The following is a 26,621-nucleotide window of genomic DNA, read 5'->3' as shown; positions in this document are numbered from 1 at the left end:
GACAGCTTAAGCAAGTACATATATTCACCATTCCCACTAGCAGGAGATCCTAGGTGAAACTCCATTTAAACTCATCTGGAAAGCCTGGGGTCGATCTCCCATTGATGGTTTAGCAAACCATTTAAACTCTAATGAAAACGGTTTGCTTATTGGATGGACAGCGGGCTAATTGCCATCAAAAACTGAATGATGTTGGACTGGATGGGTGTATTTGAATATGCTTTTCTCCTGATTTATCTAATTTCTGACGCTCTGCAGATGATCAGCTTTGCAATGGCATTTCTAGCTTGGCCTTGATATCTTTGTTTCTTATATCTACTCCATGTCCTCAGATGGACCATGTATCCTTCCTTCAGAAGGAGGATCATTTGTCTTTGGACTGAAGGAAAGTATTGCACCACTCTGCCATCACGCAGCTAAATGTTCTGTTCCTGCAGGATTTGCCTTCAAAAACCTTGGCCTTCTTTCTGCAGTCGCCTGCCTCCTTACCTGAGAAGACTGACCATAACTTCGACATAAAATGTGTGTTGTGCTTTTTTTTCTGGATCGACCAAAGAACTTCATTCTCCAAATTGCTTTATGTGACCTTTGGAGGAAAGCAAAAACCAAAGGAAATGATGGACGGAGTGTTGAACATTGCAAGCACTCACCCCCAGTCATCTGATCTGGGTTTAATCCATCACCGTTCTTAAGCCCACTCTGCCACCCCAGTTCAGACATGGCCATATGCAAATCAGTCTGACCCTGTGCCTCATGGGAACAGTCCAGCTTGAACTGCCAAGCCATGTCTTCCCTGGACCGGAAACAAGCTTCCTAGGACCGGTTTCTGGCATTTCAGCCGTCTTCAGCCAGGCTTGCTTGAATCCAGTGGCAAAGTGAGCACGGGACTCACGTCTGAGCATACCCTGCCAACTTATGGCGAACAAAGCAAAAACCAAAGGAAATGATGGACGGAGTGTTGAACATTGCAAGCACTCACCCCCAGTCAACTGATCTGGGTTTAATCCATCACCGTTCTTTAGCCCACTCTGCCACCCCAGTTCAGACATGGCCATATGCAAATCAGTCTGACCCTGTGCCTCATGGGAACAGTCCAGCCCGAACTGCCAAGCCATGTCTTCCCTGGACCGGAAACAAGCTTCCTAGGACCGGTTTCTGGCATTTCAGCCGTCTTCAGCCAGGCTTGCTTGAATCCAGTGGCAAAGTGAGCACGGGACTCACGTCTGAGCATACCCTGCCAACTTATGGCGAACAAAGCAAAAACCAAAGGAAATGATGGACGGAGTGTTGAACATTGCAAGCACTCACCCCCAGTCAACTGATCTGGGTTTAATCCATCACCGTTCTTTAGCCCACTCTGCCACCCCAGTTCAGACATGGCCATATGCAAATCAGTCTGACCCTGTGCCTCATGGGAACAGTCCAGCCCGAACTGCCAAGCCATGTCTTCCCTGGACCGGAAGCAAGCTTCCTAGGACCGGTTTCTGGCATTTCAGCCGTCTTCAGCCAGGCTTGCTTGAATCCAGTGGCAAAGTGAGCAAAGACATGTTGGCAGAGCAGCCACCATGTCTAGGTGAAGAACATCATTGATCACCTATCTCTACACTGCAGATCATCTCCATCTTGTGTCAGGGTGAGGGTTCATTCAGTGTGTGTGACCTTCCTAGACATGTGCCTGCGGGAGACATTTGCTGGGACATATTGCTGACAATATGCTCTAAGAGGCTTTTCGCATAGTGAAGAAAATATTTGCCCAGGTGGTTAGCTAGGCTAGGCCTACATTCCCCCAATACTGCAATTTTCCTTGTCCCTTTCACATTCGCAGCCAACGTGAAATTGACCTACAAGTTAGGAATGGCAAAGAGCCGGGATGTGAGAATATAATAACGGTACCTCTGCCATCAGTCAGAAATCACACAGCTTGGGCGCCTCTCTCAAAAAAGGACAAAGCTGGTTGTGATTGCGTGCAGTGAAGGGAAGGGAGGATACCCTACTTGACCTATGCATGTATTCAGGGTACCGGAGAGATAGTTTTGAATTTTAAAAAGATATCAAAGTAGCTTCCAGTCCCGCCACTAGGGGCAAGGATGATAATGAGAAAGGGCCTGGGCACTAAGAGTAATGAGTTCACATCAACGACACATTATACTTTAATCCTTTGGTGGCACAGAGTTAGCCAAACTGTGTCAGACAGCGGGACTCATAGCTATTCCTTGATGGCTAATCTGCACCTGAAGCAGTCCTGGCCATATAAATGCATCGAGTCTTATGGATTCAGGCCACTGATGGCTAGTCCTTGAGTGCCAAGCTGCACCTGTGAGAGTTATGGCTACAGGATTCATCCAGTCTCGTGGGCGTCTTGTATCCATTGCTAGTCGGAGTGGGCCAAGCTGCACCTGTGACAGTCTCAGCCATAAAATGCACTTAGCCTCATGGATGCAGGAGACTGATGGCTAGGCCTTGTGCCAAGCTCCACCCGTGAGAGTTACGGCTCCAGGATACATCCAGCCTCATGGGTGACTCGCACCCATGGCTAGACCTTGAGGGCTAAGCTGCACTTGAGGCACTCCCAGCCATAGAATACACAAGCCTCATGGATGCAAGGGGCTGATGGCTAGTCCTTGAGTGCCAAGCTGCACCTTTAAGAGTTATGCCATCCAGTCTCATGGGTGCTTTGTACCCATGGCTAGTTGTCGTGAGCCAAGCTGCACCTGTGAGAGTCATGGCTACAGGATTCATCCAGTCTCCTGGGTGCCTTGGACTCACGGCTAGTCCTTGTAGGCCAAGCTGCACCTGAGGTAGTCCTGGCCATATAATGCATCGAGCCTTATGGATGCAGGGGACTGATAGCTAGTCCTTGTTTGCCAAGTTGCACCTGAGGCAGTTCAAGCAATTGAATGCATCGAGTTCATGGATGCAGGGGACGTATGGCTAGTCCTTGTCTGCCACGTTGCACCTGTGAGAGTCACAGCTACAGGATGCATCCAGTCTCATAGGTGGCTTGGACTCATGGGTAATCCTTGTGTTCCAAGCTGCATCTGCGGGAGTCACTGCCACAGGATGCATCCTGTCTTTTGGGTGCCTTGAATACAGGGCCAGTCATTGTTTGCTTGCTAAACACAAAAAACACATCTGTTCTCATTGTTTCAAGGAACACATGGTTTTTGTGGACGTCGAGGGGTATATTGGGCAGCCATTTACATACTGCAGGGTGCAAAGAGTGTAGCTATCAATGGTGCAGCAGGTGCCCACTGCACCACAATTGTTTTTACTGCCAAATCAGATTATAGGATTGGAGGGGACTGGAGACATTTCCCTTGCTTACATTAGGCACCATGACATCTTTGCCACACTACTACAGGGAGCAGCCATTCTGGTGGAAGGTGTGGATACGATGTTCAGTCATGTTATAAGTCCAGTATGTACTCGGAGCAACACTGCGCTGATTGTGTAAGAAATTGGATTGTTGGTTGAGGGGGATGAACCCGTACACAAGCAACAGCCACAATCCTTGTCAGGGTGATTCATAAAAAGTCACTAAATTAACCTGTGCTTAACCCTGTGGTAGCTTGGCATAAAAGCAGCCAGGCTTAACTTGGAGGCAATTTGTAAAGTATGTATGCAGCACTCAAACAGTAAGTGTACACAAGACGACAGAAAAATCCCACACAATTAAAAAAAATGGAGTACATTTTAATAAACTATTTGACACCAAAGCGACAAAAATCCAATCAGTAGAACTGGAATTAAGAATTTTTAAAGTTTCACGTGAAAAATAGTACCTAAAGGATCAAAGCACCGACTACAGACATCTAGTGATCTTGTCTCGCAAGCCCGGGACAAAGTTGAAAGTTATGGCCGACTGCAATGGAGCACAGTCCAGATACAAAATTTGGATTGTGCCGGTTCACCGCTTACCTTTGGACTTGGAAAAAATTTGAAGAAAAATGTCTGAAAAGGTAAGAGTTCAGTGGGGCAAGGCAGCTGGCGGTGGAGGAAGTTGTGGCGAAGATTTCTACATTCAGACTTGGTCTCTTTTTCAGAAATTGAAACTCTCCAGCAGATGAAGTACAGGCTGTAGCCAACTAGGGCTCCAAGAGGCCGGATAACCCTTCTGTGAGGAGCCGCTGAACAGGATTTGCTGCTGCGTAGAAGAGCGTAGCGGGAGCTACCGCAAATTCAGGCTGACCGGCGATGTGCCTTGGGTGGATCGGTGAGCAGAAATGTCCCAGTTTCCTCTCCGTTCTCAGAGCACATTTTGGTCGAACATTTTCTAAGACCCAAGTATTGGATCTTGGTTATCTGGGCACCTTTATCTTGATTTCCAAAGGTCCAACACTGAAGGGGCACCACTTGGAGGTTCAGAACTCACTCAGGCTGGGCCCAGGTGTGTTTTCAAGATAGTAGGAGTCTTTTCTGTCCCTGAGGCTCTGATCAGGAGGCTAGCCAACTAGCTCTTGGAGTCACACTAGAACTCCTAGGTTAAAGTGGGAAAACAGAGCTCAAGAAGCAGCACAGTCTTCTAAGGGCAAAGAACAGGCTTCAGGTAGCAGGGCAGTCCTTCTTGGTGCAGCAAGGCAGTTCTCTGAAGTACACAGAAGGCCACAGCCAGTCCTCTGAGAGCCCTTCCACAGATCCTGAAGGTCATGGCAGAGTAGGTCTGAGGGTCCTATTGTTATATCTGGTCCCCTTTGAAGTGGGAGAAACTTCTGGAGCCCCCCCCCCCCCACCACAGAAGTGTCTGGAATGTTCTGCCTCCCTGCCCTGGTCCCAGTCTGACTGCAGGCACGGTAGGCTAGTGTGAAGTTCTTTGTGTGTGAGCTGATACACAGTATTTTGAAGTGCAAGTGGGGCTGTGCACAGCTCCTCCCCTCCATCCTGCCTGAGATTGCCCATCCAGGCAACACCTAGCCCCTCTATTGTGTGGCTGTCTGTGAGTAATACACAAAGGCCAACTGCCGACTACACCTAGTTATGTGAACCAGGAACAGGCTGCAGGCACCAAATGATTAGGACAAGAAAAGGGCAACTTTCTAAAAGTGGCATTTTCTGAATTGTGATTCAAAATCTGTCTTTACCATTATAGAGGATTTTAAATTACAATTCCTCAGACACCAAACATATTTTTTTTGTGCGAGCTCCCAACCAAAAGTTAGCACTTATTAAATGTAATGAGGTAACCCAATGTTATCCTATGGGAGAAGTAGTCCTCACAGTAGTGATCAACAAATCTGTTGAATTTTAGGCTTTTCGTGTAGATTATTTTGCCAAGTTGAATTGGCAGTTAAAAAACTGCATACAGGCTGCAATGGCAGGCCTGGGTCTACTTAAGTGGGTGCCACAATACATGCTGCAGGCCCACTAGTACTATTTAATTTACCAGCCCTGGGTATATGGTATACATCTTTACTAGAGGCTTATAAGTAAATTAAATATGCCAATCAGCAGTATGCCAGTTTTACTATATTTTAAGGAGTGAGCTCAAGCACTTTAGCACTGGCTAGCAGTGGTAAAGTGCACAGAGTCCTAAGGCTAACAAAAACGAATTCAGCAAAAATAAGATCGGTGAAGTCAGAATGTTTGGGGATGACCCTGCAGAGTTTGAAATGTCCAACGGAGCTCAATGACTTCTTTATTTGAAAATCAGCCCTGTTTGTGATTTGCGTTCCTCAGTTCTCCAAACCAGGAAGTGCTTAGACTCTAAGCTTAATGCCTTCAAGCCTAGATCATTACTAAGGATTTTTGTGTGGCCCTGCGGATGAATAATGCCACCTCGTTAATGTTTCTGGGAAGAAGGCTGGACCTTGCCTCGGCTGTCAGCATGGAAGGCACCAGCTCGGGCTCTTGGCATACATTGTGTCCAGATGACAGCACATAGCCTCCTCACTGCGGCCTTAGATCATGCCGAAACAAAACTTTCTCGAGTTTTAATTTGCGCTCTTGTATATTTGTTTTGTGTGGCTTTTGCATGTAATAATATGCCAGTTCTCAGCAGAATCTGTGATTGCGGCACCTTTGTCCAAGTCTGTGAAGTCAGCTTGTGTACAAGGCTTCTTAAAGCACCAGTGTTTTTCCACTTTTCTTCTGTCTGCTCTTCCATGTCCTGAAGCCACCCTCTCTTCTCTGAAATCATTCAAAAAGCTCCCTTCGTCATCTGTTCACATCTGCAACATGTGGATCCCAGACACAGCCATTCCTTCTCTTTGGGGCTTGGAATGCCTTTGTCGTGTTCCTGCGTTGCGTTTCTTCTGGTTTCTTCTGTCTTTTGTGCTTTTATTTGATTTGTGTTTTTCTCTTATTGATCTGAATACTTCATCGGCTTTGTGTAACTTCTAAACTGGCTATTAATTGTGCTACTTTGGTTTGTGATTCCTTTGATGGCATAAGATTTTTTGCCCTTCTGGTTCGTGATTCCGTCATCTTTGGAATGTGTTTGCTTGCTTCCCTATTGTTCGTGGTTCTTTTTCTAGTGTGTCATTGTTCTTCATCTGCATTTGTATTACTTCTTTGGTGTGTGATTCCTTCTTTTCTGGTTTGTGGTTCCTACCTCCTTTGGTTGGTGACTGATTATTTTCTGTAGTAGGTCTGGATTTCTCCTCGACTTTGTGATTTATTTTCTTTTGTTCCATGTTTCCTCCTCGTCTGGTTTGTAAATCCTTTAATTTTAGTTGTGGTTTCACCACCTGAGGTTTGTGATATCTCCTTTTTAGATCTCCTCAACCATAGCCTTAATCCACATAAATAGGGGTATGTTCCATGGCATGTTTTCTGAACATGGTCACCAAGAACTCCAGTACCAAATTAAGGGTACAACTTTATGACATCCCTTTTATTTTCTCCCACTATCACATAACCCTGGGGCAGATACACCCACTAAGGGTGATTTAATGATTGATGCCCTGGTTAGTTCATCATGAATGACCAAGCTCTGGGCATCTTTATATATCTTTTCGTCCCTCGGCCTCACTCATTCATCAGGTATAGATTCCCAGGGTCCCCTCTCTGCATGTGAGGACCTGACCGTGCCCTATTTATTTATTTATTTTTTGCTCCTTCTTTCCTACTTTGAAACGTCAGCTCTTGTGCCAGCGGTGCTGATTGCCCCAGGGGAAAACATGGAAGTGCTGAGAACATGTTAAATGGTGCAAGTGGGGAAATAAAAACAACTTCTAGGGAAAACAAAATATACACGGCAAACACTAATGATGGCAGCATTTTTCGATATTTGTATAATTTCATACTCGGGGGTGCCTGGGGATCTGTAAACTGATGGGCCTGCGATCCAAGGCGGAGGGGGCGAGCTGCGCATAATGACTAGCAATCAAAGGTCATTAAAAACGCAGGCAGAGGGGACATTAGCAACGTAAACAAGGTTGTGTGTGATGTTCAAATGGGAGTAAAAATATTGCTAAACTATTGCATGTGAGAAGAGTTGGTCCCAGCGTCCGTTGTATAGCGCTTCTAACAAGCACTTGGCACGATATAAATTCTGGCTGGGCATTGTGTGCGCCTGGGTCTGTGCCAGCAACATCTCAGAAGGCAAGGGGGACAGCTGTGCTGCTGCGTGCTAATGGCTCTGGAAAGTGATTTTAAAGTGGGTCTTGTGTAAGCTAGCTTAAAGAGGTCGATAATTCATAATAATAACTTACTTTCATGTCAATTCATACCGCACGTTTACAGTTTCTAAGCGTTCAAATGGGTCGTGTTGCTATTTCTCAACTCACAGTACTCAATTTACTGATTTCAAAATTGAAGGGAGATCGAATTGGCATCAGTTTCACCAGTCTTTAGAGTGATGGGGGAGATTGATAGGGCATTAGTAGAAGGGCAGAGCAGGCTTAGATGGAGGCGTAGTGGCATAGTTGCCTGGCACACTGCAGGACAGGATTAACGTTCATTAGCAGAACTGTGCAGAATAGCCCTGTAAGGCCAGGTGAGGCACAAAGGCGTAGCTTGGTGGCTGTCCCTGTAATTGATTCTCGTGGATGTAAGGGTATTCCCTGCTTGAGCCTTGGGAGAGGCCTATGTCCCTGTGAAGAGCACCATACTGTGCCCCTAGGTGCAGCCCATGGAGTGCTTTGTACAGAGGCACCTACAGGGCTGTGACCTGGGCTGTGGCAGGGCCTTATTATAGGGTTCTTGGGGAGTCATGGTGTCGCAAACACATCGGTCATAACTAACGCAAAGTGTTGTGTGCTGAGGTGGGGCTCATAAACACTACAGGTGGTTATGGGCACTTTGAGAGGTGGGCATACACTCTCCATTGCCTCGCGGTGGATCTTTCTTCATCGCAACACTGTTCACCTGGCTGGCCCCCAAGGAATCATTCTACTTGGATAGTGGACAGAGGATGCTTGAGGCCTTGAAAGAGAATCTAGCTTCAACATTCTCTCTAGTAGAGTTGTACTGTCTTGGCATTCCTGTGGTATATTGTACATTATTTTATTACATGCAAAGCGCTCTGCTGCCCTGCTGGGTCTGGTTTGGGCTATACAAAACCATAATTAAATAAAAAATATATGTTTTGTCCTTGCAAGGGACATCAAGACTTGTAGCGTTGACATACTTGTGCAATCAACGTGCCTATCTTTCTCTCCAGCTCCACCCCAACAGATGATGAGCGGTACTGGCAGCAGTTCCATCAACATCACTCCAGCGAGTATTCTTCAGATAGCAGAGAGCGGCGACACCGAAGGAACAAGATGTTGGTGGGATACTGTGTCCTCATCATGCTGGGCAGCCTGCTGGCTCACTACGTTGGCTTCAGGTAGGTGCGGATGCCGTTACCTGCAAATGGGAGTTTCTGGGACCAGTAATTTCTCTGTAATTCAGTGTGCTGAGCCTTATTTTATCCGGGTGGATAAATTTGGCCTCACCATTGGTTCTGCCCTGAGGATGGTTTTAGGCACTTGCTTCAATGCATACGTAAGACAAAGCAACAGGCAGTGAATCATACTGATGCCACACATACAACTGATATCGCCCAGGACAAAATGTTTTTGTTGGATCTAATATGAAAATAAGAATGTGTGTACACACTGCAAGCACCCTATGCCCAAAGAGTGCCAACCTAGAGTAGGTGAAAACAGAAACAAAGTAAGTAGCCGTGCACCACTTCTACTAATGTGATTATAATTCCAGATATATCCATAATATTCCAGTATTCGTTGAGATTCTTCTTTTGATTGTTGCATCATCAATATATATCACAAAAGAGTCAGCCAACGCGTTTCATCCACATACATGTGGACTTCTTCAGGGCACAATAAGAGTAAGGAATATCCATACTCAATTGAGAGGAAGAATTATTGGGATCCATTCATCTTTGATCGTTGGAAATGTAGTGTAACTTCCTCAAGAAGGGATCCATCAAAAAAGGCCCAAATCTTAAAGTGATAATCAAGAGGATTTCAAGTTCCCAGCTATATAAAGATACATGTGGGAAGCAATATGTCTCTGTACATGTTCCTTGGAAGTCAAAAAAGGGAGAGAAGAGGGGACAAATTCCACCCCTCATCCACACCATAATTGGTGCGGAGCAAGCAGAAGATCGTGGCACTTCCAGTCGATTATAGAAAGTGATTCAATGCACATAGGAAGGTCCTCGCTGCTGAGCACGCCGTTCATCACTCTGAAAGCCCCGATGCTTGGCATATGCATATGTCTCTGCAGCTTCCATTACCAGCAGAAAGGAGCACAAAGGTTTTGGTGTAGCACTCTTGGAGGGCTATTCCTCCTATTTAAAACCATTAGAACATGGGTACTCGCAAACATTTCCCCAGGGGCCACAAACCATGTTCTGTTGTGTGATCGAGGGCAGCATTAATGAGAACACAGTGGGAGTGTGGCTTTGTAGGGGGATTGAGGTGTGCTTACGAGAAGCGAATCACATACATGGTGTGGTCAGTGAGTCATGGAGTTATTTTGAGGGTTTATTTCGATACTGCCCTCTAAATTAAGCCCCTAGTCTCTAGAAAAGTCATAGATTTGACAGTACGGTGTTATGCTGATTCTGAATCGCTATATCTCTACAGCACCCTGAGGTAAGCCTTCTTTGCTTGCTATCGCTACCTTAAGAAAGGCAAGTGTAAAAAGGAAGTAACTTGATTATTGAAGTGAAATGATATAGAATTGCATAACGTGAAACCGGAAAACCTAGGATCAATCCCAGCTTCCCCACTTGACCCAAATGTTTGATCCTAGGCAGTTGCCTAATTTCACTCGGCCTCCTTTTTTTCTTCATTATGACTTATAAAAGCACCTTGAAATACAGGAGTTCAGGATATATGCCGTACAAACCCATTGTTTTTGCTTTAATAAACTATAATGTTGTACATGTATAATAGCAAACCTGACCACCCAGAAGGTTCCACATGGAAACTGACTTGTCTCTTAGTTCACAATTGGCATTGTTGTCAGGGTGTGAGGAGGCATGATAATTTCTACACATTTTTTAAAACGATCAGTTTTAAATAAAATACTTCTGAATGCACTTATCTATTCTGATGTACTAAGGTGTAACGCTTCTGCATGTTAATGAAATACACTTTTTAAATTTTGAAGAGGCTTTATGATATTTTTACAAATTTGCTGCACGTTGTATTAAAAAATGAATGTGTTCCTAAATTAACTTTCACAGGGCACTTTATTTGCCTATTTTTTTTTAATTCAGTTAGCAGGTAAATAAACACTTTCTTGTTTATTTAACAAGTTTGTGAATGTGTAATGCGTTCTGAAGTAAACCTCAGCCCTGTTCAGTCATTCAGTTGGGGGCTGCATGTGAAGGTCCGGAGGGCCACATGCGGCCCGGGCCGTACTTTGAGTACCAGGGCATTAGAATCATCTCTTTACTGTTGGAAGGGTTCCAGAACAATTCATGTAACACACTTTAAACTGTTGAAACTTTTACAAAACTTTTTAGGTCTAATATTTTTATTGGGAACTTTACATAGTACGAAAAATACCAGAGAACTTGCGTGACAGCAAACGTCACAATGTTATATAACTCCAACCTTAGCAAGTACATCAGCCATTTTTAGTTCATTGTGATTGTGTATAACCTCAACTTATTCTTCAGTTTGTTTCTTCACTTTTTAGCGTCCATTTCCCCTTTTAAGTTTTTTTCACATCTCCTTTTTCCTTCTCGTGTGCTTTTGTTTGAGTTTTTCAGTGCATGTTTTATTAGTGAAGCCTCAAAATGTTTCTGCATAATTCCTCACAGGCTCCTACATTTAAGTGTAGTGTGCGGTTGAACGGCAGTTTCAGGCTTAGAAAGAGGGAGTCTGGAATGTTCTAGTTCTCGTCCACATGTTTGCTTTTCTTTGCTTCTATGAGGTCGAACGACCAGGACTTGTTTCGTCTCTGAAAATCGCCGATGATCAATAATACATTGGAACCGTTGTGTTTCTTGGAGGTGGCAGAAATGTTCAGGAAGAAGAAAGAAGCAACACTTTAGTTTTTCCTATCTCAGAGAATCCCGGGGAACTAATTTATTTCGAAGTGTAGGCAGCCGAGAAACAAACTGAACCAGCTTCCGGGCATTTCAGTAAATTGCCACCCTGCTTACGAGTTTCTTGTCCTGTTCCTTCACCAGGATTGATGCAGAGGATAAACATCGTCTTTTGACCTGGTGCACGTATTCATGGCTGGCCAACATTCTAGCGTGCGTTGTAGTGGCCTTAGAAGAACCTTTTTCGACCATTTTCCATGTGGCACATTTGGCGTGTTTGAGTAATGCAACACGGTTTTAGTAGCTTGATTCTGTTCGATCCACCTGTGCATAAAACTGTATTCTCTAGTAATTAATCCTCTGTATTTTTTTCTCTAAATGTTGAAGAAAATCAATGTCAGCTACAGGTGTTTGTATTTCGTTGTTCTTCTTGGTAGACTCTCCACAATTCCACTATGTTGGTGCCATTTTCAGAATGCCTGTTTATCAGTCAGGCTTGGTTGAGAAGAATGCAACAAAATCAAAGCGTCCAGAAAGGAGGAAATAACTTCACAGGTTCTTCTTTTTTTGAGGATTGAGTTAAGGTACAAAGCAAAATTAGACTGTTTACATCTTTGTACTTTTTGAGTGTTTCAAGGGCCCGTGTGCGTGTGTTTGTTAGTGTCGGTGATTGAAATGTTCTGTTAAAGTTTTGCCTGAGGAGCAACCACTTATTTCGACGGATGGACAAAAACCCCTATGTGAATGGGTGTTGGTGCAGGGAACTTGATAACATCTTGTGAAGTGCGCATGGAAGATTTAGAGCTAAAAGTCTATACCTACATAGAGAAAAACACCTGGGCTGCGCACATCTTGGAATCTAGCTGGGTGGCATGCATGCCAACTACTTAGAGTATAAGGACAATGACGCATCCAAAGGCAGAACTTTCCAATAACCTGAGTTGTTGCAGACTTCTAAAAGGGGGCTTTCAATTTCAGGGGAAATTTCCCCAAAACATGCAAACGTTTGCTAATGGTGTGTAGTAACATCCCCAGGACAGGCAAGTCCATAGAACCCCCCATGGAGCACTGTTCTTATCCCACAGTCAATCAAGACACAAGGAGGAGAAATAAAGACGAAGAACACGTTCATTATCTTTGGGGTCAAGGACGAAGGCTCAAATTTGGATACTCAAAGCCTCAAAAGCTTTTGGCACTGTTAACCACGAAACACGTGTGGATGTAGATGTCTGAATGGAATGTTGAAATTCAACACAACATCCAAAGGGTTAAGCAGCCATTTACTTAGGTTTAGACATCGACAATCTTGGTGATCAAACCCCGAAAACATATGATAATATTAATAGACTTTAGAATTTGCATCAAGCATCTTTGACCAATAAATTCACAACTGGAAGCAAAGCGAACATACAAAGAGACCATTATCCCACCCACTGCAGGACACTGCACCTATGTCATCAAGAGAAGGAGGTATATTTTCTTTAGCTTGCAGTAAACACAGATAGATGAATACATCTAGATTATGTGTTAGAATCACGATGTACTGGAGAGTTTGTAGTAACACTAGTGAGTCACATCACGGTTTGAGGACACAACATATCTGCACTCCTTCACCTTTGATGGCTGTTTTTCAAAAAGGTTTTTAACTGTATTTCTTAGCTAGTCCACTGTGCCACAGGGGAGTGAGCAGTTTTTTTTGTACTCTCTTGCCCAAAACTATTTTTTTCTCAGGTCTAAATTTAGGATGTGTTGTTGTATACAGTTATTAGGTTTTAGACCCAAACATGGAACCAAAACGATGATGGTTTCTTTGCTTTACTCTCTCCTATCTCCTGTGGATGAAGGATTGCTTTCTCTGCTAGATCTTCTAGATCTGTCAGCAGCATTTGCCATTGCCTGTTTTTGAGTCATGGTGTCCATCTCTACCAGTGAACACAGATGGTTCCATTTTTTCTTTCAGCAAGCGTTCAGTATTCCAGACTCTTTCGTTGTCTTACAACAAAGGTTTCTGTGGAATCTGGGAACCCTCAAATGTCTCCACTTCTCTTTAACATAATCATCACACACTGTTCTAGTTGATATAAGCGAAGGACCTAATGCAACCACTTCTATGCTGATAACATGCAGATTTATCTGTGTGTAAATGAAGATCCCGAAGATTAATTCAGGCAGTCCAAGATGGCTTAAGTGAGGTTGAAAGTGTAGAAATTGTATCAATTGGAAGCTGAATGAAGTGAAGCTCTGTTTGGAATCTGTACATCAGTTATCAGGCAAGCTTATAATGTATATATATATATATATATATATATATATATATATATATATATATATATATATATATATATATATATACTGTGAGAATATATATATATATATATATATATATATATATATATATATATATATATATATATATATATATATATATATATATATATATATATATATATATATATATATATATATATATATATATATATATATATATATATATATATATATATATATATATATATATATATATATTCTCACAGTTTGTCCCAAAACAAAAGCGCACTCCTAACCATGGAAAAATTACTCAGAGCACTCCAAGACTGCAAGTTTCTTTCGTTACAATATACAGCCCAACGCGTTTCGGAATCCATTTCCTTGGTCACGGGCCAGCAGCATTCATTACACATCTCACGAGACTGCCAGCACTGCTTAAATCTCTTTAATAAAGCTCAGGTGAGTATAGCATCAACAAGCAGTGCATGCTGGTATTCGCAGTTTCATAAATCAATATAACGTTTCAATGCTGCTGTCATATATGAATTTATAGTCATTACCCTTGATAAGGTTGCAACAAAACACTGCTGAATTGAAATGCAAATCATGGCTCATGGTGACCTGGCTGGCCTCAAACTCACGAAGCTGCAGACCCGCCTTGAATAACAGGCAGTGGTGCGCTTACCGGCTGGACGGCCGTATTTATTAAAGTTCACAGTTTGTCCCAAAACAAGCGCACTCCTCACCATGGAAAAATTAGGCCAAGCACTCCAAGACTGCAAGTTTCTTTCGTTACAATATACAGCCCAATGCGTTTCAGAATCCATTTCCTTGGTCACGGGCCAGCAGTATTCATTACACATCTCACGAGACTGCCAGCACTGCTTAAATCTCTTTAATAAAGCTCAGGTGAGTATAGCATCAACAAGCAGTGCATGCTGGTATTCGCAGTTTCATAAATCAATATAACGTTTCAATGCTGCTGTCATATATGAATTTATAGTCATTACCCTTGATAAGGTTGAAACAAAACACTGCTGAATTGAAATGCAAATCATGGCTCATGGTGATCTGGCTGGCCTCAAACTCACGAAGCTGCAGACCCGCCTTGAATAACAGGCAGTGGTGCGCTTACCGGCTGGACGGCCGTATTTATTAAAGTTCACAGTTTGTCCCAAAACAAGCGCACTCCTCACCATGGAAAAATTAGGGCGGGTCTGCAGCTTCGTGAGTTGAAACGTTATATTGATTTATGAAACTGCGAATACCAGCATGCACTGCTTGTTGATGCTATACTCACCTGAGCTTTATTAAAGAGATATATATATCCTATAGAAAGGGTACAAAATTACCAGATTACATTTACTTTTCCATAGCAAAAATTCAATTCATGTAAAGAAAACAGCTGAGTATCGGAAGCCTTCTCCAAAACCTTCATTTAAAAGCAAAAAGTAAAGGAAATGTGAGGCATTGTTAACCAATAGGCTGAATTGAAAGAGTACACATAAGAAAAATTGGCACTGTGCATTTAAGAACCTCACAGTACCCCCTATATCCCATAATGTCCTTTTTTGAGCACTGAGCTCTCCTTCTTTCACTAAACTAGTCAGAAAAATCTTTTCCAAATGGTTCCAAACCATTGACTCTTGATAGTTGCTAGTATCTGCTATACTGACAGCCTTTTTGTCTGACAGAAAATATTTTTTATTCCGTCACAAATGCCTTCACATGACGTGCCATCCAGTGGGAAGAAGAAGGCCCAGACTGACCCTCATGCATTCAGCATTGTCTGCCTGCTGGAGTCACACCCACCTAACTCCTGTCCTCACTGTCGAAAGTTATCAAGGCGTACCCTGAAGGACAGAGAGAAGATAAGACTCCATGGACTCCAGGAGAGAGGATTATCCATAAGAGGACTTGGGAAACATCTAACTTCCTCCAAAGAGCCCACCTCTCATCCAAAGCAATATCAGAGAGGCAGATCTATAGAAAAACAGCAAAAAAAACAGATCCAGTTCGACTTTGAGAGGTAGGATATCAAAGAAAAATACCTATCTGTTCCCCGTCAACGTCAAACGCCGTTAAAAGTGAGGCCGGTACACCACTTGACATTGGAGCACACCAGGCACTCAACGTTGAGACACGCATCGCCGTCAGGGAGACATCACTCATTGACGTTGAGAGACTCCTCGAAACCTTCGCTGCCGAGGTCAACGTCGCAATTCAACATGCATCAACCTCGAAACCCGCATCGACGTCAGGAAGGCATCACTCATCGATGTCAAGACACTCTTTGAAACGTTAACCGTCAAGGTCCACGTCGGCAATGCAACATACATCGACATCTAAGCACCACTCGACGTCGAGACATGTCACGTTGTCGAGACAGCCTGGGCAGCACAAGCTAATGTTGTCAACTCAGTCGACAATGATAAGGCCTACAGACACGACGTTAAAAGAGAAACAGTCTACATCGCCACACAAAGATGTGACATAACTACCTCAAATGTCACCTGCAGGGGCGCACTTTGTTGGAGTGACCATATATGCACCCAGAGCACCCTCAAGGTCTAGTTCAAGGTCCATCTCGCCAAGTTGCCTGGAAAGCCTGAAGAGAACAATGCTGCCTGTGACATCTGACTCTGAATATTCTCAGGCATATTCTCCATCCAGGCATCGCACCCCGTCTCCCAAGAGAACAACTCCACCAAGGTTCTCACCAAGTACTGTATCAGTTCCTCCATGAAAGTGTGCCTCCACCACGGCCAAGGTCCAGAAGCCCTCGGCGACACCCTTCTGGATCTCAGATCCAGGTCTGCAAGATCAAGAACTCGGACGGATTCTACCAGGCACAGACACAGGACACCATCTTGCTCTACCACTTCCAGATCATCAGTTAGAGACTACTCGCCTACTCTTTCTGACACACCACCTGTAAAAGTTTCACTGGTGGGGGACCTTTTGACATTCAATGAGGCCCTAATCAGGGGTGTGACAAAACTAAACATAGACATCCCAACGCAACCTATAACATCTTCTGTGATCTTCGAAACCTCGCATCACAGACCAGCATCACGTCCACTCTCTTTTCTTTCACATGGTCTTATTGAACTTGCAGTGCAGCTGTTCCTAATGCCAGCAACCCTAAGGCCCACACTGATGCAGATTCTGAAGTATAAAGCTCCAGATCAGGACCCATTGTTTCTCAGGGCTGACCCCCCTCCAGATTCTGTTATTGAGGCAGCTGCACGTAAAACACATTCTGCTGCATCTTCTTCATCCTTGGTAACACCGGACAAGGAAAGCAAACAGATGGTTGCACTGGGAAAGAAAGTGTGCTGAACATCGTCATACTTCATTTTTTATTTTTTTTAAACATTTTTTATTGATTTTCAGGGTTTCGCAATACAAATAACACCATATTAAACGTTTGTAGCATCCTTATTCTTTACATATTGCACCTTGGTTCGTATATAATACACTTCCGTCGCTACATAGATACATTCTTTTGTACCCTAGGATAAGTGTTCCAAGTCATGCCGGGGTATCCACCCCCGTTATTAGTAATGTCTTTGCAGTGTTTATGCCTTTGAAACAATCCCCAACTCCCCCCCACCCATTCCATCCCCGTCTCACTTTTGTGTCTGTACCCTGTGCGTTTTGCATTTTCGATTGTATACTCAACCCATTCTGCGTAGATATATTATACAACACCTTTCCCATGTACTATCAACAAAAATCATCTGGCGCCCTTCTTTGTGGTCAGTGATGTATTCTGTGTAGGGTCTTAGGCTTCGCCTACCGATTTTATCGCTTCCATCATCATATCCCATTCCATCGCTATTGGTATTTTTCGCAGCCCCTTAAGTTCTTCTGTACGTAATGCCGCGCTCTCTGCAGCGCCCCATTTCAGAATGCCATGTCAGTATGTCTGGGGGTCTCCGCGATTTCCAGCGCATAGTTATATTACGCTTAGCTAGAATGAGCGCTAAATCTATAAAGCGGTATTGCACTTTATGCCTTGAGGCTTGTTTGTGGAGCCCCAGGATGCATTCCTCCAGTGTATTCTGTATTTCCCGGTTTGTCGCCTCCCCTATCCTCTGTCGGACAGTGTCCCAGTATCCCCGCACTTTGGGGCAGGTCCACAACATATGCAATAGGCACGCTCTCTCTAATAGACATCACGGGCAGTAGTGTGGGTTATGCGGGAACATTCGATTTAATTTGTGTGGGGTAAGATAAGCACGATGCACTATCATTGTCTGTATGAATTTTAACTTTGCGTTCCTTGATGTCTTCCGTGGGTGTTCCAGTATCCGCTTCCATTCTCTTTCCGCGATGGCTCTACCTATGTCCCTCTCCCATGCATCCCTCAGTGTAGTAAGGTCGGCTGCCGTATGTGCGCTAATACCGGTGTAGATCCATCGGATAAGGTGTCTACCTCTCCCCATATAATATATCGTCCTAACTAGCTCATTGGTTATGGGTTCCTGTCTTTGCGGGGCCCAGTGTGTCCTAATGTATCTGAGCAATGCAGCGTGTATTATATATAAATGTGCCGGGGCCCCAGTTTCATCTACGAAGGTGTCATGATCTAATAATGTGCCATCGCCAAAAAGATCTGCCATCGTGCTAACTCCTGCATCCAACCAGGGCTTCAACCTGCCTTTCGTAAGCGTGCCTCCTGGTAGGGGAGTCCCCAATAAGGGAATGTTTCCTGCGTATGCTGTGGGGGGGGGCCCGTGTGTAGTGTATCGCTGCCTTCCAGCAGCAAAGCGCCGTGGCCCACAATGGGGGAAGGTCGCCCAGTGGTCTACTACCCGGTAATAATAGCTTATGTAGCACGCCTCTATCTATGTCTGCCATTGTGAGTCCTATCTCCTGCAGGTTACGTCCCACCGTCCAGTATGATAGCCATTGTAATTGGCTAGCATAATAGTATGCTCTCAAATCCTGGACACCCAGGCCTCCCATTCTTGTGCTTACTTGTAGCTTCTTTAGACTTATGCGTCGCCGGCCATTTCCCCAAATGAGTTCAGTTTGCATTGTGTTCAATAATTTAAATGTGTTCTGTGGTACTTTTAGCGGTAAGTTCGTAAAATAGTATATGAGCCTCGGTAGCACCACCATTTTTGCTATGGCGATCCTCCCCATTACAGAGAGTGGCAGTGCCGTCCAGAACCCTATGCTGGACCGCAGGGCCCGGATTGCTTTGTGCAGGTTTCCCTCTAGCATGTCTTCATGTTCCCTATATATTTGTATGCCAAGATACTTGAAAGTATTCTGGGCCACCTTCAGCTGAGCGTCTCCAAAGGCCACACTGCTGGTTTCCGCATCGTCTGTGAACAAGAAAGCATATGATTTCCCTACATTTATTGCTAGCCCAGAGATCAGCTCAAATTGTCGGAACATGTTGTATATTGGGCCCAATGGTGCAGTGAGGTCCCGGAGATACAATAGGATGTCGTCTGCATATGCTGAAAAAAGATGTGTCATATTCCCTAACACTATTCCCCGGTCGGTGAAGCCATTACGCAGCGCAATTGCTAATGGTTCTAGTGCTAGTATGAAAATTAGAGGGGAAAGAGGACAGCCCTGCCTGGTATCGTCATACTTCATGAAGGTGGCTAGTGCATCTGCTCTACTTGCATGATATGACAGATCCCTTTGGGATTCACTGTCAAGATATACTGAAAAGATGCCCAAGGAAGACAGACAAGATTTCCTAGAGGTTCTCAGTGAAGGCTGCTTGGTTTCTAATCAGATCATAGGCGCAGATGCGTCAGATCTGGCTGTAGATGGTTATGCACATGGTTTATGTGCAAGAAGATCTTCCTGGCTACACCTCACATGTTTAACACCTGAGGCTCAACACTGCATAATCTTCCTTTCTCTGGAAACACCCTCTTTGGTTCTCATGCAGATGAAGAGATGTCCAGGATGAAGATCAAGCTGGACACACCAAAGCGGTAGGCCTTGAAAAGAAAAAAGAGTACTGTAGACATTACAGGCCCTACGAACGGAGGTTCATTCAGCAGGAGGTTCAAACATCTCACTTGAAGCAGCACGTAGCACCAGCAGCAGGCCCGATCCCACTACCATCCTCGTAGACCATCTAGAGGAAGGGGCGCACAGCAGCATCAGCAGATTATATCCCCTACAAACCCTGCTGCAAAGCAATGAAGTGTTACTTTCCCTTTACTGTTCCCCACTCTGGTGGGGGAAAGTATTGCCAATCACTGGGAAGAGTGGAAATTTATCACAAATGACTGAGGGGTCTTGAATATTGTGAGGAATGGCTATTCTTCCTGCTTCAAGTCCCCTCCCCGAAGGGTCCTGCCGGCAAAAACATCCCAGTACGAGCTAGACATCTTGCAGTCGGAAGTGAACACCTTGCTGCAAAAAGAGGCAATAGATAAGGTTGCGTGTCATCAAAGGGAACCATTACTTTCCAGAAAAAAAGAAAGGACCAAAGCAAGAGTTCAGACCCATCTTAGATCTCAGAGCACTAAACAAGTCAATCCGCCTAGAAAAATTCAGAATGCTGGCTTTGCACCAAATCTATCCGCAGTTGTAATAAAGGGATTGGATGCGTGCGATCAACCTTCAAGATGAATATTTCCATATCCCGATCTCCACAAAAATCTTAAATTCCTCCGGTTCAAGGTGGGGTCTCGGCACTACCAGTACAAGGTTCAGTACAAGGTACTCCCATTTGGCCTCAAATTAGATCACTGACACAATATTGAAACCAAAAATATCGTGATACAGAAATATCATGTCAAAAATACTGATCCTCAAAATATAATTTTCTGTACATTTAATGGTAAGTACAAAAATATCAGCCAAAAATTGTTTTATACTAATATAGAAAAAATATAATCAATATTGTTTTATAAAATATATATATATAGTTAAAAAGACTAAATATTAAATATTTTAACATTAATATAATGTAAATAACATTTTTATTATTAATTAAAATGTATTTACTTCCTACCCTGTACCCCTACAAACCCCACAACCCGCACCTAAAACATAACTTACAAAATAAAATTATTACACAATTTACATAATTAATTATCAATTAAATGAGTAGTCATTATTATAAACTTAATTATCAATTCATTATAATTTACTGCCCACCCTATACCCCTACAAACCCCTCAGCCCGCACCTAAAACTTAACTTTAAAAACAATTATTTACATAATTCTAAATTAAATAATTACTAATTAAAAATTAATTCTTTATTAATTATAAATAAATTACTTCCCACCCTATACCCATACAAACCCACAACCCGCTTTGACACTAAAAATACAATAAACCGTTAAATTAAATTAAAAAAACAGCTAGAAATTTACAAACTATGTTAAAAAACATTAACAATAATTATAGAAACTACTTATAACGTATACAATTAAAACATACACTAAAATACATGAAAATAGTTATAAAACGATATTAAAAACAATATATTTGTAAACGATATTAACGACATAGATATTTTTAACATCATTATTAACAACATAGATATTTTTGCAAATGATTTTTACAACATTGATATTTTTGGCATCAATATTACCTTAGAAAATCAATATTCTTTTCAATGATACTGCATCACAATATTAGTGGATCACGATATTGAAAATTCAATATTTCTGCATCTCGATATTGTTTTTTCAATATTTTGTCTGAATACCCTCAAATCAGACCCAGGAACATTCTTAAAGTGCATGGCGGGGGTCGCAGCCTTCTTAAGGAGACAGAAGATATTGGTATGTCTTTACCTCAACAAATGGCTGATAGAAATCTCCTCTCGATCTCAAAGGAGAATTTTCGCATGTGTGTACAGACTCTCTCATGCATGGGTCTTCAAATCAACCTTCACAAATCAACAGTCTATCCAGTCCAAAAACTACACTACTTAGTGGCCACACTGGATAAAGTGTATCCTTCAGAGAAGAGACGATCATCCTTGACTCAGAAATGTCGCACACTTCCACTGTCTCATCATGCTTCTGTAAGACAGATAGCTTCTCTTCTGGGGTCCATGGCTTCTTGCATCTTCATTGCACTAAAGGGAAGGTTGCACATTAGGCCTCTACAGCAGTGTCTGGAGGGTCAGTGGAGCCTGCTTTTCAACCGTTGGAAGGACAATCTCAGATTATCACAAACTGTACAACAATCTCTCCCATGGTGGGCTCAGTGGAACAATTTCATGGTGGGGGTACACTTTTCACCATGAACCACCCACTCAGACACTGATTACGAAAACCTATCTCCAGGGATGGGGAGCTCACATGGGTTCTCTGCAGACTCTAGGTGTGTGGTCGGACAGAGAACAAACATACCACATTAACATGCTGAAACAGAGAGCAGTTCACATGGCTCTGAAATCTTTCCTTCCAGCTCTCATGACGACCAGCATCCTTATCCAAATGGACAACACGACAACTACGCATTAAGTGAACAAGCAGGGAGGAGCTCACTCTTGTCCTCTCTCCCAAGAGGACTAGACCATCTGGAAATGGCTACTAGCCAGGAATCTTACGATAACGGCCTTCCATCTGCCAAGAATTCAAAACAGGCAGTCAGACGATCTAGGCTGCAATTTCCACGGCAATCACGACTGGGTACTCAATGACGTCATCTTGCAAGAAATCTTTCAGGAGTGGAAATATCTTCACATAGACCTGTTTGCAAACATCAACAACAGAAAATGCCACGCCTACGCATCAAGGTTCCCCCAACCAGGGTCGTATGGGAATGCCCTTTTGATAAATTAGTGGGAGAAATTTCTCTATGCATATCCCCCAACTCCTCGCATTCCAACAATGATTCACAAGCTATACCAGTCTCACACCAGGATAATTCTCATAACCCCAGAGTGGCCTCACCAATGGTGGTTCACAGACCTTCTACTTATTTGGAGAGACCCTACAGGAGACTTTCATGTTGACAGGATTTCCTGTTGAAGTTTGGAGGACAGATGCTCCATCCCAACCTCTCATCCTTGAACTAGGCAGCTTGGCTCCTGAATTCCTCCAATATGGACTTTTAGAACTTCCTAAAGAGTATATGCACATTTTCAAGGCGGCCAGGAGACCTTCCACTAGACGTTCATATGCCTTCAAATGGAAGAGGTCTTATTTGTGGTGTACACAAAATGGTCACAACTTAATTTCATGTCAAGAGGATGTACTCATCCCATATCTACTTCATTTTGCTAAATCAGGGCCACAGTTCTCTTCCAACAGAGTACACCTGGCAGTTATTACAGCTTACTGAATATCTCCCTCCTAAGCATCTTTTTTCAGACTTCCAGTTGTAAAAGACTTTCTCGAAAGGCTTAAGACGGTGTTTACCCCAGCCAGGAATCCCTTTCTTCTATGTCAACTCAATATCATCTTATCCAAATTGATGGGGCCCTCACTTTGAGCCAATACGCAAAGGCGCTTTGCAACATCTCACCTTGAAAGCAGCTTTTTGGAGGCTATCACTTCTGCATGTAGGGTAAGTAAAATTCAAGCTCTGTGTTTAGAGCTACCATATAATGTGTTTCACTCCAATACAGTGGTTATGAGGACTGATCCCAGTTTTCTACTGAAGGTAGTCTCAGAGTTTCACATCAATCAGACTATCTCTCTACCTACTTTCTTTCTTAACCCTTCGAATCAAGCTGAAAGGTCCCATTATAAACTGGATGTTAAGAGAGTGTTGAGTCCAAAACCAAGAGTATTAGAAAATCATATCACGTGTTTGTTAACTATGATCCAGTGCAAACAGGTTTAGCCTCATGTAAACAATTGATTTCAAGGTGGATTGTTTCATGCATACTGCTGTCTTACCAAATAGCTAAGAAATCATTACCAGCTAGACCTAGAGTGCACTCTACTAGGGGTAAAACTGCTACTGTTCAGGAATGTGCCAATTTCTGCAATCTGTAAAGCCTCTACCTGGAAATCTGCTCATACCTTCACCAGGCATTACCACCTGGAATCAGATGCTAAGGCAGGCACTCAAGTAGGACAGTCTTCGTTAGGAAATCTTTTTGGTTAAATGTTGGAGCTTTTGGTATGGGGCAATGGTATGCGTTGTTACAACGCGGTTATTGTAACAACCGCGTTGTAACAACATGCGGGGTGACGGATTCGTAGTAAGGGCTGTTTACCTTTGAAAACACTAGTATTCTAATTAATACCAAAGATCCCCAAGAATAAAACTGACCCACCAGGACATCCCATAATCTCAGCCATTGACAGCCTTTCTGAAAAAGCCATTGAAATATGTGGACTACTTCTTGAGATATTTTTTTAAAACCTTGCCAGCATATATACAGGACACTAGTGATTTTTAGGTCTCGCCTGGCGAAAACAGCGCATGCGTTGCATAGCCATGCCAGGACCTTTTGTAATCATTTCAGCCAAAGCTGAATGCACGCGCGTCCAGATGAACAAAGATGGCTGCTCTCGCCATTCACAAAGCTAAACATGCACGCGTAGGGGCAAAAAAAGGCACGCGCATGTGGACAGTCCAACGCCATTTTTGTTTACTTTAATTAGCGTAGGAATGTGCACAGGCACACGCATTTATTTGTCCATACGCGTGCGATGGCCCCCGTACCTCCTCTTCCTTTCGTGCATGCATGAGCGAGCTCCGTGCCTGAACAGCGCTCCCCCTCAGCTGATGGCTGGCTTCCCTTTCTCTCCCGACACGGCATGTGCGTGCGCCTTTATTTATTTATTATGGTGCCGCAATCACTTTGGGCTCGCCGGTGTCTGTGTATCACAGTTTCAGCGTGTATTTCCCTGCTACTGCTCGTAGCTTCAAGCACCGCCCGCATCTCATTTTTCATTCAACCGGTGCCTCATCCCATATCAAAACACACGCATCTATCTAAAACACCCACTCGCCCCTGAACCTACCGCAAGTTATTAAAAATGAGCTTGCAAGACTTTGCGTAAAACATGGTAAACATGAAATACATTCCGAGTCGGAAAATGGTTAAACGCCACTCTCAGCCAAACCGGACCTCACGTTGGTAAACTCTGGTCTGCAGCAGCCAGACAGTTTGTTGAGCGAAGCTCGGCCCATGCAGCGGGTAGCCGGGTACATTCTTATAGCGGCATGAGGGTCAGTCCATACATGGTGGTGTGTGGCCGGGGTCTGGTGGAGATCGAGTAACAATCGTTGTTTTGTCTTTTAGGAGGCCAAACCTGGATGTTTTGGTTGAAAATGAATAAAGCAAAGTGAAGCCCCTGAGACTGCAGAAGATTGTGACTGAGCTCTGTTGTGGGAAGCGCGCTCAGTCAGCGACATTTATTATGCCTGCAGTGGTGTAGGGTGGTGCCTCCTGTTAGGTGTGTGTCTGCAGTCTCGGGAAACAAGGGCGGCGGAGGACGGATTACTCACTGACAAAATGCCAGATAAGCCAATGTCTGACAGGTAAATGAGAGCGTGAGAGATGCAGGCACATGCTCCGGGGTCTCAGAAGAATAGACGCAGGGAACGCAGAACTAAGGAACAGCACCACTCTCTCTCTCTCTCTCTCTCTGCTCACTAAAATCATCCGCTTTCTCTGCCTCGGTCCCCCTTTCCTTCTCCCGTGTTTCTATCTGACTGTCTTGCCCTGTCTCTCACACTGTCGCCCTCTTTCCTCTCTCGCCACACTCCCTGCTCTCTCTACCCCCCGCTCTCTCTCTTACCCCACATAGCTCAACATCACACATAGGGCAATACAAAATTTGGACATCCATGAACTTTGAAAGGGGATCTATATTTAAAACGTATGAAATAAGATTTTCTGATAATTTCAGAAGGGATGCGTTACGCTCCAATTATACATACACTCCCTGAATGAATGAATGAATAAATGAATGGGTGGGTTTCTGGATAGATGGGAAGAGGAATGTATGGATGAAAACAATAATGAACAGGGCGGCTGCAAGGCGATATCCACCTACAATCCACAGATCAGTGCTGGCGCTTCTTCACGAAAGGCTTCAAGGCACTATCCACTGACCATCGAAAGATCTGGACTAGCGCTTCTTCATGAGGGCCTGTAAGGCGCTATCCACTTTTACTCAACAGATCAGTGCTTGCGCTTCTCCATAAGGGGCTGTAAGGCGCTATACACTTCCAATCGACAGATCAGTGCTAGCGCGTCTTCATCATGAAAAATAAGATGGACCAGAAAGGAGCTACTTTAAAGGCGCGGAGGTGGTCTTTGAGAGGTCGACGCTAGAGGTTCTTCGCAAGAAATAGCGCTAAGATGTGACGGGGAGCTAACCACTTACAGCCTCGAGAACAGAGATAGCGCTTTGTGATAAGAAATAGACTGGAAAGGCGCTACTTTCAAGCCGTTGAACATTGGCTTTGGGTCGGGATAAGGTGTTAGGAGGTCGCAAGGTACTACACCCACTTACAACCTCTGACCAGAGTTAGCGGTAGAGAGGTAGCGCTAGGAACAGGACCCTGCCCGCTTACAGATCGGATCTAGCGCGTGCTCAGAAGAGTCTGTCCTGGCAAGGCACTACTTTCAGCTGCCAGTGGCAGGGGAGGTGGGCTTTGGAGGTACTAGGAAGAGGCGACGTATTTATTTACAACCGACAGGTCACACCTAGCGCTTCTTCGGATGATCATGAACTGGAAAGGGGTTATTTTTAAGGCGCTGTGGATGCAGGTTTCGAAAAGAGTTAAGGCGAGGCGCTGAGTTCCTCACCAATTACAGACCTCCGACCATAGGAGGTGGTGAAGGGAGGCTGCAAGACACGGTTTAATTACATGATGACAGATTACAGCTACTGATCGTTCATTACACATGGATCGGAAAGGCGCTAGTTTCAAGGCGCTGGCAGTGAAAAGCTACAGTAGCATGAGATGTCAGGAGGCAGCGAGGT

General features: G+C 43.9%; 1 protein-coding gene across 2 annotated transcripts in view; it reads left to right on the top strand.

Annotated features, from left to right (window-relative positions):
- DNAJC4 (DnaJ heat shock protein family (Hsp40) member C4) overlaps positions 1–26,621 on the top strand; it is a 442,464-nt gene that overhangs the window by 280,539 nt on the left and 135,304 nt on the right. For both annotated transcript variants that reach the window (XM_085626034.1, XM_085626035.1), the window contains exon 5: positions 8,600–8,767. In XM_085626034.1, the coding sequence (XP_085482160.1) occupies positions 8,600–8,767 (168 nt within the window). The remainder of the gene's footprint in view (positions 1–8,599; positions 8,768–26,621) is intronic.

This window comes from Triturus cristatus, chromosome 9 (assembly GCF_964204655.1).
Source record: "Triturus cristatus chromosome 9, aTriCri1.1, whole genome shotgun sequence".
Lineage (NCBI taxonomy): Eukaryota > Metazoa > Chordata > Amphibia > Caudata > Salamandridae > Triturus > Triturus cristatus.
The sequence above is the reverse complement of the archived record's forward strand: the minus strand, read 5'-3'. Positions and strand labels throughout refer to the sequence as shown.